This window comes from Balaenoptera physalus (genome assembly GCF_965194825.1).
Source record: "Balaenoptera physalus genome assembly, chromosome: 3".
Lineage (NCBI taxonomy): Eukaryota > Metazoa > Chordata > Mammalia > Artiodactyla > Balaenopteridae > Balaenoptera > Balaenoptera physalus.
Window position 1 is genome coordinate 113,392,721 of NC_138890.1, and position 14,760 is coordinate 113,407,480.

The 14,760-nt window shown below is 37.4% G+C and overlaps 1 protein-coding gene across 5 annotated transcripts in view; it reads right to left on the reverse strand.

Annotated features, from left to right (window-relative positions):
- Positions 1 to 14,760, reverse strand: part of RASGRF2 (Ras protein specific guanine nucleotide releasing factor 2) — a gene marked incomplete at its 5' end in the record, with an annotated part of 237,048 nt that overhangs the window by 119,452 nt on the left and 102,836 nt on the right. For all 5 annotated transcript variants that reach the window (XM_082458029.1, XM_082458028.1, XM_082458030.1 and 2 more), the window contains 5 exons: positions 6,327 to 6,463; positions 6,998 to 7,064; positions 8,011 to 8,171; positions 13,770 to 13,888; positions 14,637 to 14,746. In XM_082458029.1, the coding sequence (XP_082314155.1) occupies positions 6,327 to 6,463; positions 6,998 to 7,064; positions 8,011 to 8,171; positions 13,770 to 13,888; positions 14,637 to 14,746 (594 nt within the window). The remainder of the gene's footprint in view (positions 1 to 6,326; positions 6,464 to 6,997; positions 7,065 to 8,010; positions 8,172 to 13,769; positions 13,889 to 14,636; positions 14,747 to 14,760) is intronic.

Genomic DNA, 14,760 nt, shown 5'->3' on the forward strand with positions numbered 1-14,760 from the left:
AAATGTACATGCAATCTGAACTACAGCTCAAAAGACCATGTAATAAGAAGTCATATTTAAATGTACAAAAAGGTCTTTGATAACTGCCACACCTATCTGTGTGACGGATGAATATATATATATATCTATCTATATACATACATGTATATATAAAACATATTACGGTATATTTATAATAGAGGAGTGTCTTTTGGTTTTTTTTAACATCTTTAATGGAGTATAATTGCTTTACAGTGGTGTGTTATTTTCTGCTTTGTAACTAGAGGAGTGGTTTTGAAATGGACTCGTTTCTCAGAGGCTCCACAGACAGGCTTCAGTGACAGCAAGGGTGTGAACAAACAGGACTCCTGGGGGCTCTGGGTCCACCAATTCTACATCAACCAGAGAATTTTGCTTTTATCTCACTTCCATTTGGCATTTTCAGTACTGCTACACTGAAGAAAGAGTTCTCTTCCAGAAAAAAGTTAAACTACAACAGAATTTATGTTTACGAATGTGTGTATGAACATATTTATATTGGAAGCCATGGTATATATTCATGATCATATAAGCACATATCTTGGTTGTGTTGGGGAGATGAGACTGAGTCCTGGGAAAATGAATGCAGTTCACTCAGTTAAGAAGAAAGACATGAAAATAATCAGGACGTCACAAATCTTTAAGGATATATTGAATTTATGTGAATTACTATAAACCTTGAAATTAATAGGATATTAACAAAAGCAGATTCCTAGGTCACAGCTATTCTAGTTCAGTTTGTGATGACTATGACCAGGGTGGAGCCTGGGAATATGTATACTCACAAAAGGCCCAGGTAATCTTTTTGATTTATTTTTTGTTTCTTGGGGGTTTTTTTGGCCGCACTGCACAGCTTGTGGGATCTTAGTTCCCCGACCAGGGATTGAACCTGTGTCCCTTGTAGTGGAAGTGCAGAGTCCTAACCACTGGACCACAAGGGAATTCCCTCCAGCAAGGTTTTTTGAGGGTCTTGCTTAAGGAAATATCTGGTCAAAGTCAGTGGTCTACTGTGTCACCATATTTTTTTTTTATCTTCCTAATACTTCTAAGTAGTAGGAAGAACAGTAAATTCAATTTCTCTCTTTTAATTTCACCTTTTTATATTAAAGTAAAATATTCCCTATTGATTCCAGAGAAGTTATTTTAAGGGAGGAAGCATGTCAGTGTGCTACAAATTTGCCTGTATTTTGACACATCTGCCCAAACCAAGAAGCTCAGAGGTGAATTTTAATTCTGCATTTTAGCTGATACCCATAATTATAGAAAAATCTGTTTAATACACCATTATGTATGACAGTGAGACATGCACAAATGAATGCACTATATTGAAATGAATGGTCAAATCTTCAGCCTCAAATTTTTCCCTATAAATAGATGAAAAAGGGAAGAATTATTGGTCAAGACCATTAACCACTTGCACATTTTGTTGGAGGCACCAACGGTTAATTATGACCTTGCTGGTGGAACTAAAAGTATAATTAATCGTTCAAGCCATTGTTACTTCTAAAGATTACAGCTTCAGAGAGAGAGGCCTGACAAAGCTAAACATCTTAATTTTTGTATAGAGTTCTCTATGTGAAACTGGGATTGTATCAATAGTCAGGCACCACTTTATTATCTCAAATAAGAACTACACGTGATTAGTATAACACGGTACAATAGTTTAGCAAGGTGGTATCAAATCAAGCCAGGAAAAATTAAAATTTTGCAAAACAAAGAGTGACAAAAATAAATAGACAAAATAATGGAGAACATATTCATAATTTGGACTGAAAGAAAATGCTCATTTCCCTAGTCTGTAAGGATAGCTCCAATGGATAAATGTCCATCTGGTATAGACAGACAAGAAACAGAAACAGTGGAAAATGTTAGTCTCACTGATAATTACAGAAATGTAAAGTAAAACCACTAGAAAGCAATATCACTTTTCCATTAAATAGGAAAATGTGACAAATGTGACAAACTCAACATTGGCAGGACTTAGAAGAAAGTTGCATAGATACCTTGCTGATGATGTTGTGAAATGATGAGTTACATATTCCTTGGAGCGTTTGGGCAGTCTGTCGAGTCATGTATCATGAACTCATGAAAGTGATCAGGCCCCCCGTACCAGCCTTACTGGCTGTGGGTAAGATACACCACCAAGGGACCTTTAAAAGGGGAGAAACTCCCTGTGCAAAGATGGTTAGCACCACATCATATATTAATGCTGAAACTTGGAAACTGCCTGAATGCCTAATTATTCAGAAAGAGCTAGAAAAGTGGTAAGTTAACATGATAGAATATACATATATTGCTATTAGAAGACACTAATATGAAGAATTCACAGGAATATAAAAAGATGTAAAAAGCAAAAAATGATGCACATATACACCTAGAGCCAAACTGTTAAATTATTTCTGTATGGCAGGATTGTGAGGGTTTTAGAGGTGGAAACATTTGATTTTCAAAACAGGGTTTCTCAAATTTAATTGCGCAAAAATGATCTGTGGAGCTTGTTAAACCTGGGGGGTGTCTGGAATGTGGGTTCAGTAATCTGTATTAAAAAAAAAACCTTTGGACCTGCTGTATAAAAAAATAAATAAAATTCAAAAATGTAAAAAAAAAAGAAAACAACCTTCCGGTAATTATCTGTGGAAAACACTTTGATAAACATTTACTTAGTGATCTGGGTGCTGGGAGTCTTTCTGGTTTCTTTTTTGTGTCCATATTTTTACATATACATGATAAAATATTAAAAAGTACATTTTCAAGCATTCTGTAGACTCATCTTAATAATGAATATGTCCAGAGGCATACTTGGAATACTGACAAATTCCATCAACGTGTGTACAGCACATAATTTTCCCCATAAGATGAAAATGCTTTAAGCAGAGAACAAAGCCCGGTTGAGATGCAGGCTGCTGGGCAGTAGGCTAGGCTCAATCAATAGTGGAGCACTCTGTGTCTACCACTCACCATTCAAACCCTGAGTCAGGAAAATCACTAAGCGTCTCAGAACACTCACTACCAGACTCAGCTTTCAGTAGCAGCTGACATCATCACTCCCCACTCCCTGATACATTTTCTTCACTTGACTTACAGGACACCATGTCCTCTTGGCTATCCTCCAATTGCTCTGCTGATTCCTTCTCTTCTTTGTTGTTCTCCAGGACTCCTCACCCAGTCCATGGCCCTCTTCTCAGTCTATCTACATTTACTCCCTGGCTGATCTCAACAGGCCTTAAATACCATCTAAATGGTATAGAGTCTCCCACCTGGACCTCCCTCCAAGCGCTTAACATCTATATCCCACTGCTTACTTAACAACTCCACTTAAATTATTTCCTCTTTTTCTATTTTCCCTCTTGCACATTCCCCTTCAGCCACACTAGCCTTCATGCTATTACTCAAAATATGCAGTGTCCTCCTACTCTAGAGTCTTTGCAGTGGCTGTTCCCTCTGCACTGCCAAGGGAACGACTTTCCCTTCATTACATATCAACACGGTATTTCCATCACCTGCTGCAGTCTTTGTTTAGACGTCTTCTTCAAAATAAGATGATCACCTTTTAAAAATTGTACCAACCCCCATCTACCTCCAGTAGCCCAATCCTTCTTACCCTGGCCTATCACCCTCTGACATAAAATATTATATACTTACTTATGTATACTGCTATTTTCAGTTTTCCCCACACTAGAATGTAAGCTACACAAGGTCAGGGAATTTTTTGTTGCTGTTGCCTCCTGTCCATGATATATCACAAGTGCCTAAATAGTGCCTGGCATACAGTATCACTGCATAAATATATTTATTGAATGGCTGAAATCATAAGTGTCAAAGACACACGGTATCAAGGCTCTATGGAACACAGTAATTTCATGTAATGATATCATCGTCCCTCAGAAAGATACAATTTTCTGTTGTTTCCTTCTCCAATTCAATTGTACATATAATCAGCTTAATATATTAGTAATAGAAACTTGGAGAAACAAGAAGAAGTTGTATACTCAACTCAAGATGTAGACTAAGTAGAGAGAATCACTTGGATGCTTCTGGGAAGCAAAGTATTGGATCCTTTCTTTAAAGGACCAGGCATAGACTCATTCATGCACCCCATGGGTCTTTCTCTCTTAGCAATGCCTCACCAGGCCCCCTAAGGAAGATCACTTAACGCTTTTATCAACTCTGTATCTTAGGAGCCCCAGTTACATCATAAGGTAGAAGCTATAAGCAGCTGGAAAAACATCTTTGCCTACACTCCAATTCTCCCTATTTTTCCTACTTATCCTGGCTTCACAACACATACAAAATTTTGTTGCATTAAGTTGTCTACTTCCCTTTCTTCCCTACTAGCCTGCCTATCTCCTTGAGAGCAGAGACCGTTGCCATATCCCTGGTACCTACACAGTACCTGGCAGCACACGGTGATTGCTCAATTAACGTGCATAGAATCAATGACTGATTCAGAGTCTCATCAGGTAAAAGATGTACTACAGAGACTTAATTAAAGTATTAATTCATACAGCATAGAGCTAATGAAAGTATTAATAGATCACCACAAGGATGTAATTATGCAAATACACAAGATCCCATATTTTCTTTCCTTTGTTAACCAGAAAAGCAGCACCTTCACTTCAGCTATTTATTCATCATCAAAACAGTCCTGGGAGAAAAGAAGTAAAAATCCAGAATTCCAGTAGAGGATATTTAGAGTGCTAATAAAAGACCTAGATTAGGTTTGAGTCCTGACTCAACACAGTTGTGTATTTGGACAAATGCTTATTAACCTTCCAAACCTCAGGTTTCTCACCTGTGAAATGGGACTACTATTTCTGTTAGCCTTCAGAATACTACTGTAAGGGTCAAATGAGACTGTAAAATTTCTTTGACATACAAAAATAATTATTTTGCCCATTCATTTTCTTTCTATTTCCCCTCAGTTTTCAGTCACTCCAAAAAAAATTAAGTATCTGAAGAACTATGATATAGTTTCTATTTATACCTAAGTCTTATACAGTAAGTTCCGTAAGTTCCCTACATATGAGCCTTCAAGTTTCGAACTTCCAAAGATGCTAACGTGTGTTCGCATGTCCAATCACGTAAGTTAGTTCACATGTCTGGCGTACATTGTCACGTGCGTGCATCCTGTACAAGTGGTTGTGCTTTTGTGTACTTTACTGTACAGTACTATATAGAGTACAGTAGTACAGTATCTTATTTCAAGCCCAGGATGTCCGGAAGCAAGTGCAAAAGTAGCAGTGATGTAGCTGGTATGATAAGAAGAGCCAGCTGTTGTACTGTACTAACTACTTTTCAAGGTAATGTATTGTAAGATTAAAAATGTTTTCTTTAATTTTTGTTTGTTTTTTTATGGATTATTTGTGTGTAAAAGTATTATAAACCTATTACAGTACAGTACTATATAGTCAATTGTGTCAGTTGGGTACCTAGGCTAACTTTGTTGGACTTATGAACAAATTGGACTTATGAATGCGCTCTCGGAACAGAACTACTTTGTATGTAGGGGACTTACTGTATATAAGTACTATAAGCTCTTCGGAAAAGGAAGACAATGGGATCTATAGCATATGCCTTTCCTGCTTGCCCCAATCTTCCTTGAGTTAACAACTTTGAAGATAATAATCAAGCTTTCTTTTAATATTTTCCTTACACAGCTTCCCTTTTCACCTAGATTGGTTAATGGAACCAAAATTAATGTGGAGCTTGGATTGAAGAATGCCCAAGTCCAACCATCACTAGTTTTGACATTCTTTCAAATGCTGAATAAATGAAGCAATTCCCTAACTGGGCATTGCTGATCAAGGAAAGGTAAGCAAATCTGTTCCCTAATTTTTTCTATATAAAATACAGGAGCTCATTTTCAGGCTTCATACTACAGACAGTATCTGTTCTTTGATTTGATTCCACAGTCCTTGTTAGCTGTTTTTGAATCTCTCACCATTTTCCTACCTCAGTAACAAATAAGCAAAAAAAAAAAAAAAAAAATCTAGTGAGGTCACTGGAGAATTTATTACTCACAGGGCAATTTTAACACTGTCCAACACAAGTGATTACATTATCAGCTTGTACAAAAGTACCCAGGACACAAAATGCAATAACTACATTTCAAGTAAATTTTAAACAAACAACAACCACAAATGATTTAATACATGAAGACATATAGTGGTACTGGTAGTGACCACAGCAACCAGATATAATTTTCTAATAAAAATAAATTGACTCTAAAACTCCTTCCCAAAAGTTTATGTTGTAAAATTTAAAACAAAAAAAAAAAACCCAACTTAGGGCCAAAGCCACTTGCTTACCTGACTGATGTCACTCGTCCAGGCAGCTTTCTCCTGGCGTGAAGGTGCTAACAAGACCACAGTGAAAGGGGCAGCGTCAGGAGGCTCCACCACTATTTTAAAATCCAGGTGTCCAAACACTTGCCCCGAACCTTTGGCTTCAACACATGTAAACCAAACAATTAGATGTGAACACAAAAATATGAGTGATAGTTGCTTTCACATGGTTCTAGTAATACAATCAATGTGCATTTAAGTCCAGGATCTCATTTCAGCAATATGGTGCTTCTTGGGCATGGGGAAGGCTTTGTTAAGCTCATAAACAGATGAAGAAACTGAGATCAGTAGGTTACTCAGGACTAGGATCCTGCTTTCCTTCTCATTTCATGGTTTTTTTTTTTTTAATTTCCATAATTTATGGAATTCCAACACACTAATTCAATCCCTTTCTTTTCTACCACTGCAAAGTCACTATCAAGAGACAAATTCAGTAAAATATGAATTCCCAAAGACGGTTTAACCAGGTCACAGGTTAAATGGCTCAACAGAATTTTTCATATATAAATGAATTCAGGGAGTTTATTCTTAACATCGTTCCTGCTTCCTTAAGCAGCTCTTCTTAGCTATGAATGAATAAAAACCATAGGGCTATTTAATTCTAATATAATTCTAAGTGATAGTATGTGACTTACAGTCATCATCGCTTGTATCGGGCTCCTCAACCAATGTACATTCTATTAGAGAGAGAACTCCACCTGTCTGGAAACAGACCAATTGTTCATTAAGAGGCTAAGAGTCTTTCACAGGTTGGGAACCTGTGATTTGCAAACCTTACATTCAAACTGCCACAGAAGAAAATAGCAATTCTGCTTCATAAATAATTTTTCATAGAGTCCAAAATTAAACTTAGATGTGTAAAAGTAATTGAATTCATTGAACTTCATGGTTCTTCCCCACATCCGACTCTCACTCCTGATGTTTATAAAATTTAGCAAGTCAGTCTATGGGAGACTATATGGCACCTTAGGGGTCCTGTAGAGTGAATGCAGCTCAGCAAAGGGCAGAACTCTCCAACCAGGAAGTGATTTAAGCAGTAGGAAGCCTTTGTTGTGATGTTGGATAATATTTTCAGGCACTAATAACAGAAGGTACAGATAGGCAGACTTCTTCTGTTAAGGGCCAGCTAGTAAACCTTTTAGGCTTTGCAAGCCATGTGATCTCTATCGCAACTGCTCAAATCTGCTGTTCTAAAAAAGCATGAAAACAGCCAGGGACAATATGTAAGGAAATGAGTATGGCTGTATTCCAATAAAACTTTATTATCAAAAACAGGCAACAAGCTGCGGGCCATAGTTTGCTCACTCCTGGTACTGAGCAAGATAAAAGAGCATTTAGTAAATATTATATAATCAGTACACTGCAGTAATTCGACAAGATTTTTGTAGCTCAGTAGTCACCAACTAGTAATTTTGTCCAGGTTATGATTTTAATTGCTCTTCTTTATGGCAATGCACACTTAAATTTCTATTACTTTGGATCCAATTGACAACAAAGTAAATGTCAGGATTGGTAACTGTATATTACCTCACCATGAAATCTGACAATCTATTTTATGATAGCAGGCATAGGAAAGTCATAATTAAGTTAACCTCAATGCCTCTTAAGTGCATGGAACATAAATGGAATAGTCATATAAAACCAGTACCTTGAGCAGATGCAGCTTTCCTCCTGAACTTCTTGTACAAATTAAAAAGTGTTTTGTAAACAAGAAGCATTGTCTTTCTCCTTCCTTTTTCAAAGACAATGAACCCAGGCGAACTTTACTAAGTTTCCCCCTCTCAACGGAAGGTACTTGAATAAGAGAACCTGGTGATCACAAAAGTGAAGAACACACAGTAATTAAAATTCTGTCAAGTGAGAGCTGTTCCTGATGTAAAAACACCAGGGCCTGTTTCCCAAGATACCAAGGATTTATTTGATGCACCATTGGAACAAGTAAATCCCCTGCACTCGGAGCAGAAGAAACAATGCATTACGTTTTAAGGGTTGCACGAATTCCTACTATTTTTGTAAAACACTTTAGACTTGATTATCTATAAGCTGGAAAATAAGTTTAAAAGAAAGCCAAATTGAATTCAAAGAATGAGGCACTTCTGCCATCTGTCCTTCATAATCTGATCTCAATCAATTTATTTACATAAGAATAAGGTACATATTATATAATTAGATAGAGTAATAAAATAACCTAATAAAAAGCAAATCAAATTTAATTTTCCTGGAGCCCTGAAGGTAGATAAATAGCATTAATATAGTTTACTTTGTATTTTAAAAATAGAATGTACAATACATGTACATTATAAAAATACACAAATTATACAATTCAATGCAATTTAGTTAAGGACTATTTTTAAAGGGCAGTCATTTCAGGTTACATTTAAATTATATGTGATAAAATTTTTTTGTGGAATCTAAATGGAAAAGAAACCACACAAATTCTATACCCAGAACATTCCTGTGAGCAAAACTGTCTTCCATTCAATGTGAGAAGCTATGCATAGACTTTATATAGTTTCACCCTAATAATGACCGCCTGCTCCCCGCAAAAGAAAATTCTAATCTAAGTTAAATATCAAACCAAAAAGTACTACAAAAGACGCTAGCAAATACCTTGCCTCTGACTTGTGAAATGCCCTGAGCCAGTAATATTTCTACTATTTGTTTAATCCACCACCTACTCCAAATGCAGCCTTACAAAGGCTCCTATCAGCCTCATAAGAACTATTAAATGACTATTTATCACTTAAATATTAACAGTGGTCATCACTAAGAGATGAGATTGCAGGCAACTTTATTTTCCTCTTCATACATTTCCTGGGTTTCCCGATTTTTTTGTTGTTGTTGTTGTTTGTTTTAGAATAGTAAAACTATGATTGTGGGTCACAAAATGTTTACACTAACATCTGAATATTCCAAACAGCATCTACTTTTACAGAGATCTAAAGATGTGCTGGGGGTAAAGAACCCAAGTTTCTATGGATTCCCTGAATTCCATCTATTCAGGTGAGTGTTTAGGTGGGGCTGCTTGACAAAGGCAGAATTGCTGAGGCAGTCCTGGGGGAGGGTGTGGGACTGGGGAATGAGGGCGGGAGAAGGCTTGGTTCCAGTGAAAGGAATGGGCAAGAAGGAGGAGAGGTAGGTGGGAGCAAAGTGGCAGAGAGCACAGGCAGCATGTAATTAAATATGAAGAATAACGGAGCAATGAAAAAAGCAGAAGGCAGAATGCTTAGAGGAGGAGATGGGCAAGTAACAGCAGCAGCAGGATTGTATTCATGAGACCCGTGGGTGAAACCGAAGCCACAGGAGATCTTCCAGAGGACCTGGGTCATCCCCGCCAGGAGATGGCAGTGGATTCAGCAGCATAACAACTGAAAGTCAGAAAGGGAATGGATGGGAAAAGACAGTAAGTTCTAGCTTTGCCGTGGGCGGTCGTGAGTCATCTAGGCAGATAGGTTAGGGCAGAGCGGAAGACTGCAGCATAGACAGGTGGGCAAGCGGGTTTGAGAGTCATTTTCAGAAGGGATATAACCAAGGCTATGAAAACTGGATAATAATGTGTTCACTGGTAAATGCTTCTAGCATTTAATGATTTTGTAAATCAGAAATTATAGAGTACCACTGTTAACTCATATATTAATCATTACCGTGAATTATAACTTTGAGGTAAAAAAAAAACCAATGTTTCCTTGGCAACTATACACTAATATGCTTAATCTATAACTGTTCATCTCATATCCAAATAGGAGACTGTGTGCATTAGGTATGTACAGAAGTGTATACATCTGAATTAAAAGTGAGCAATTTCAACACTGGTTTATAAAATAAGCTTGTTGAAAAATAAGTTAAGTGGATATTTTTTTCACATTTCATCTTATGTTTGACATGATGTTTCAACACAACTATGAGACTTGAGGATTCCTTTCTAGTTAATACAAATTAGAGAACTCATAGTCTTGAATCAGTAATTCCTCAGTATCAGACCATTGTTGTGATACGATATTTTGCATCACCATCATCATCAGTCTATCTAATAATTGGGATCAACTTACCAAAACACTTCTGTTTTTCAATCACTAGATTCCCATAGCATGGCATTCAAGACTGGCTAATGCCCTTATTCTTAATTCCACTCAGTAGTGTAAAAGAATGAAGAGCAATTTCCAGGTTACTGGATTAGGCGTTTGAGAAGGTATAACTATTTCTAGACCCCACGTTACAATTTCAAAGGACACTAGTACACTGAAAGTACATGATTTTGAGTCTTGGAATGATTAAAGTACCACAGAGGTTCATGTCTCATTCTCAATGCATTTAGCTCTAAATTCGGTCACCTTTATTTAATTTTCCTGATTCACATTTCCACCAGACAACAATGACTCAGTATAATGGATTTTGCACAAAATGTCAACTTAAAGTGCCTTTATCTTCTAATAAATATTCATATATATTTCATGTTACTGAAAATAGACACCAATTCCAAAATTTAGATCTTCGTTTTTAAGGTTTATGTCATAATCTCACAGACACTAGCCTAGACGCCTTTATGAACATTTAATCTTCACAACAACCCTAAAAGACAGCTACTACTATTCCCCAACTTAAAGGGAGGAAACTGAGGCAAAGAGAGGTTAAGTAAATTGCCCAATATCACACAGCAAGGAAGTGGAGGGGACAGGATTTGACCTCCATGACGTGGTTATATGTCTACCTATTATTGCCGCAGACACTTTTGCTCAAGAAACTTTGAAAAGATTTTGGAAAATAAATGACAGTGTCAGACCACTGCTATGATATAGTCCTCTGCATCGTACTCATCAACCATCTAGTAATTGGAATCAATTTACAATAAAACCTGTTTTTTCAATCACGAAATTCCTACAGATTGACATTCAAGATTGGCTACCACACCTATTCGGAGGAGGCCTTTCAGATGACCTTATTTTTTCTAGTCCTCAATAAAAATTCATTTGAGATTGAAACCACACACATATTTGTACATAAGCGTTTGCACACACACTCACGCATTAAAAAACAGACCGTATATCACCCCTAAAAGTAAACAATGCAAATATTAGTATACAATTAGAGATAAACTATAGTCCATTTCATAGAAAATAGAATCAAAGTTAAAAAAACTTTTTTAAAAACCCACTTCAACGAGTTTTAAAGCCTATTAAAAGTATTTAGTAAAAGTAATAATAGGAGCAACCAAAGCAAAATAATGCAAACTTTCCAAATTGTCTGTAATTGGATTACTTTCTACTTTCAGATTAAGGTTTGATTTTTTAAAACCACCTTTATTGAATAATTCCCAAACAGACTAACCAAACCAAACAACACAGAAAAATACTGCTGAAAGGCAAATCATTATATCAACATCAATACAGCAATAACATCAGATATATTAATAGCTGGCAGAAGCACCTCAAACATGTAGTACAGAACAAGCTATAAATAACATCTGGACATGAATCAAAGGGAGAGGCGGCTCATGACTGTTTTTCCTCCAGGTGCAATGAAAAAAAATATGATTTTTTCATTGGATTCGACCTTCTAGCATTTTTCAACTAAGTTTGTAGAAATATATTAAATGTTTATGTGTAATAATACTTTTCAGTCCAAAGTCCTTTCAGAAATTGAATACTAGTTACAAAAACTTTTGTTACCATTTTCACATAGTATACAGCTCAAGTCCTTTAGTAAGTATTTTTCAGTGAACTCCAATTACAAGAAAAATACAAAACAAGACAGCTGACATTCAAAACTGTAGTTCAACAAGCAATTCAATTTAATCCATTGTTCATTTTCCGGGTATCTATAATGGAAAGCATTGTACTAAGCAAGAGAGAATTCATAAAAACTGCCCTTCAGAGTTACAATTACTGGGAGAGACAGGCATGCAAGCAAGCGGATGAAATACATGCACCAGGAGCAAAGGGGCTTGGGAATGAGGAGGACGGTAAATTCATTCTAACTGGAGGAAAGAGGAGGGGAAGATGAGAAGGAAATTTAAAAGGCTCTTTAGAGGTGTCTGACCTGAGCCCAGTAGGACAAGCAGACCTTCCATAGGCACAAGAAAGGTGGATAAGGGCATTCCTGGTGCCCAGGCTAGGGCCAGCACATGTAAAGGCACAGAAGCAGACAAGTGCCAGGAAGGCAGGAAGCCAATATGGGGACACGGTCTGTACGGAGGAATAGAGGGGGAGTTAGGAAGGCCTGATGTTGTCAGCATTAGAGTCCACTATTACTTAAAGAAAAATGAATACTTAAAGCCAAAAATGAGAAAGGTATCATATCCCGAAATATACTTCCAAACTTTAACGTACGTGTGATTTCTCTCCTTGTAAATAAATATGGAAAATAGAACAGCATGTGGTAAATTTTTTAAGTGTTCTGTGCAAAAATTAACGTGTGTAGCACAAATAATGTCTTGTTTGATGAGGTAAAAAAAGATTTTAAGCAACACATTTTGGTAGGCACTAGAAATGCAAATATCTTCAAATAATATTGGCATGTTATAAAGAGAAACCACATTAAAGGTTAATTCTAGTTCCAAATTTTTATGCCACTCCTCACCAAGTTCAAAATTATGATTGTGTGCAATATATTGCCACTAATCGATTTTGCGGGGCATGCTCCCCTGCCCCCAGAACACCTGAGCACTTAAAAAGAACTTGGAGTGTGGTTTACATCCTGCGCTCTGTAATGAAAGCCATGGAGGAATACGGACTGTTAGGTTGTTGCTTCTCTACAGTTTCCAGTACAAATATCTTCAACTCTTCAAAAGCTCAATTTACTGGGTGATGCCCCCAAAGCACACCCCTCAAACATGATACCTTCGCCATCACCGAAATATGGCAGGGCAAGTTGATAGTGAGACATTTCATCTGGCAACTGGAGTTACCAATTGAATCAAATCATATCATGTGGGGCCGATCCGGAAGTGCTGATGAAAAATGGGAACAAGAGACAGCTGTTTTCACTTCGGACATTGTCCCCACTGCTATGTGAAAGGGCTCTGAGTAATGCAAGTTTCTCTTGGGCCTTTGCCTGGATGTCGTCACCACCTGGCACTGCCACTCCAATCGGCCAGAGCAATCTGTCCTCCCTGGAGCTGTAGAGAATGTCCGGTCCACTGAGGAGGAGAGTCCAGTCAGAATGTAATTTACTGTCCCACTCGTGCTTTACTATTATTGTGTTGCTGTTTTTCATGGCCCCTGAAAAGAAACAGCACAAAGGTGGGCCTCAACCACAGCCTCGGTCAAGGCCGTGGGGACATCCTGCATGAACAGCATCAATCAAACAGCTAAATCAAGCCTGCTCCAAAATGCTTTCCTGGATCTGCCAGTGATAATGTGACAGGTGCAGAGACCACTTAGTTGGTGGGTCTGCTGAACAAGGACTTACCTTGGCGGATGAAAGTTTGGCTAGTATCCAGCAAAATATCACAGCCCTCTACGATCATTCTTTCTATGGCGAGGTTCTTCCTTATGTTTTCAGTGTCACTCACTTCATCGTGCATGACCCTGTCAGACACAATACAGGATCACGGTGAGGGATTTTCTATTGCCCCAGCAGATAAGCAAAGGAGCTCCATCTCGGAAGCTAGGGTTTGAACTTGTATCAGTCTAACTGGGGCTGTAGGGTAAGTCATGCTGGACTTCTAGCCTTCATCAAGTCATGACTCAAAGCAAAGCAAATGTACATCATGATTCTTAAGGATAAGTGAGTATCCTGAGAATGCTCCTTGTAAAGGCAACAGGAAAGCAATATATTATTTTACAAAGAGCTCCATTCATTGAAATTAGGATGCCGTTTCTTAGAGGTGGAGTAAATTAGAGAACTTTATACCATTTATCCCATATAAGCTAAAGGAACACAGATGCCAAAACACTGAAAAGTCACTGATAAATCCAAAATATACATTCTCCGACTTCTTACCAAATATGGATGCAAAAATGCAACTAACAACCATTCTTCTATTACGATGAAAGAAATGTGAACATTTTCAAACTTAAACCAAAATATGCCTAATCTCAATTATATAGATTTACATGCCATAAAACCATTTTCAAAGATATTTTTTTTCTTGGTTAAAATTAATGTGCATGCTGACTCAGCACCATCTCAGGAGCTAGCATTTAATGTTCAGCAGAATCTGAGAAGCTGGATTGTGTCTTGCTACTTGTTCCCTGGACATATATATTCAGTTTCCACAAAAGACTAATGTGCTACTTTGCCAGATCAAACCTTTATTATAAATTCTCCACATACCTGGACAGTTCTTCTAGTTTGGATTTAGCAAACTCCAGACTTTTCCTCTCCACATGTTCATGGGGAGTGTGAGCTAGGAGTTCATGAAGTGTGATGATATACCTGGGGATCTAAAAGCAAACAA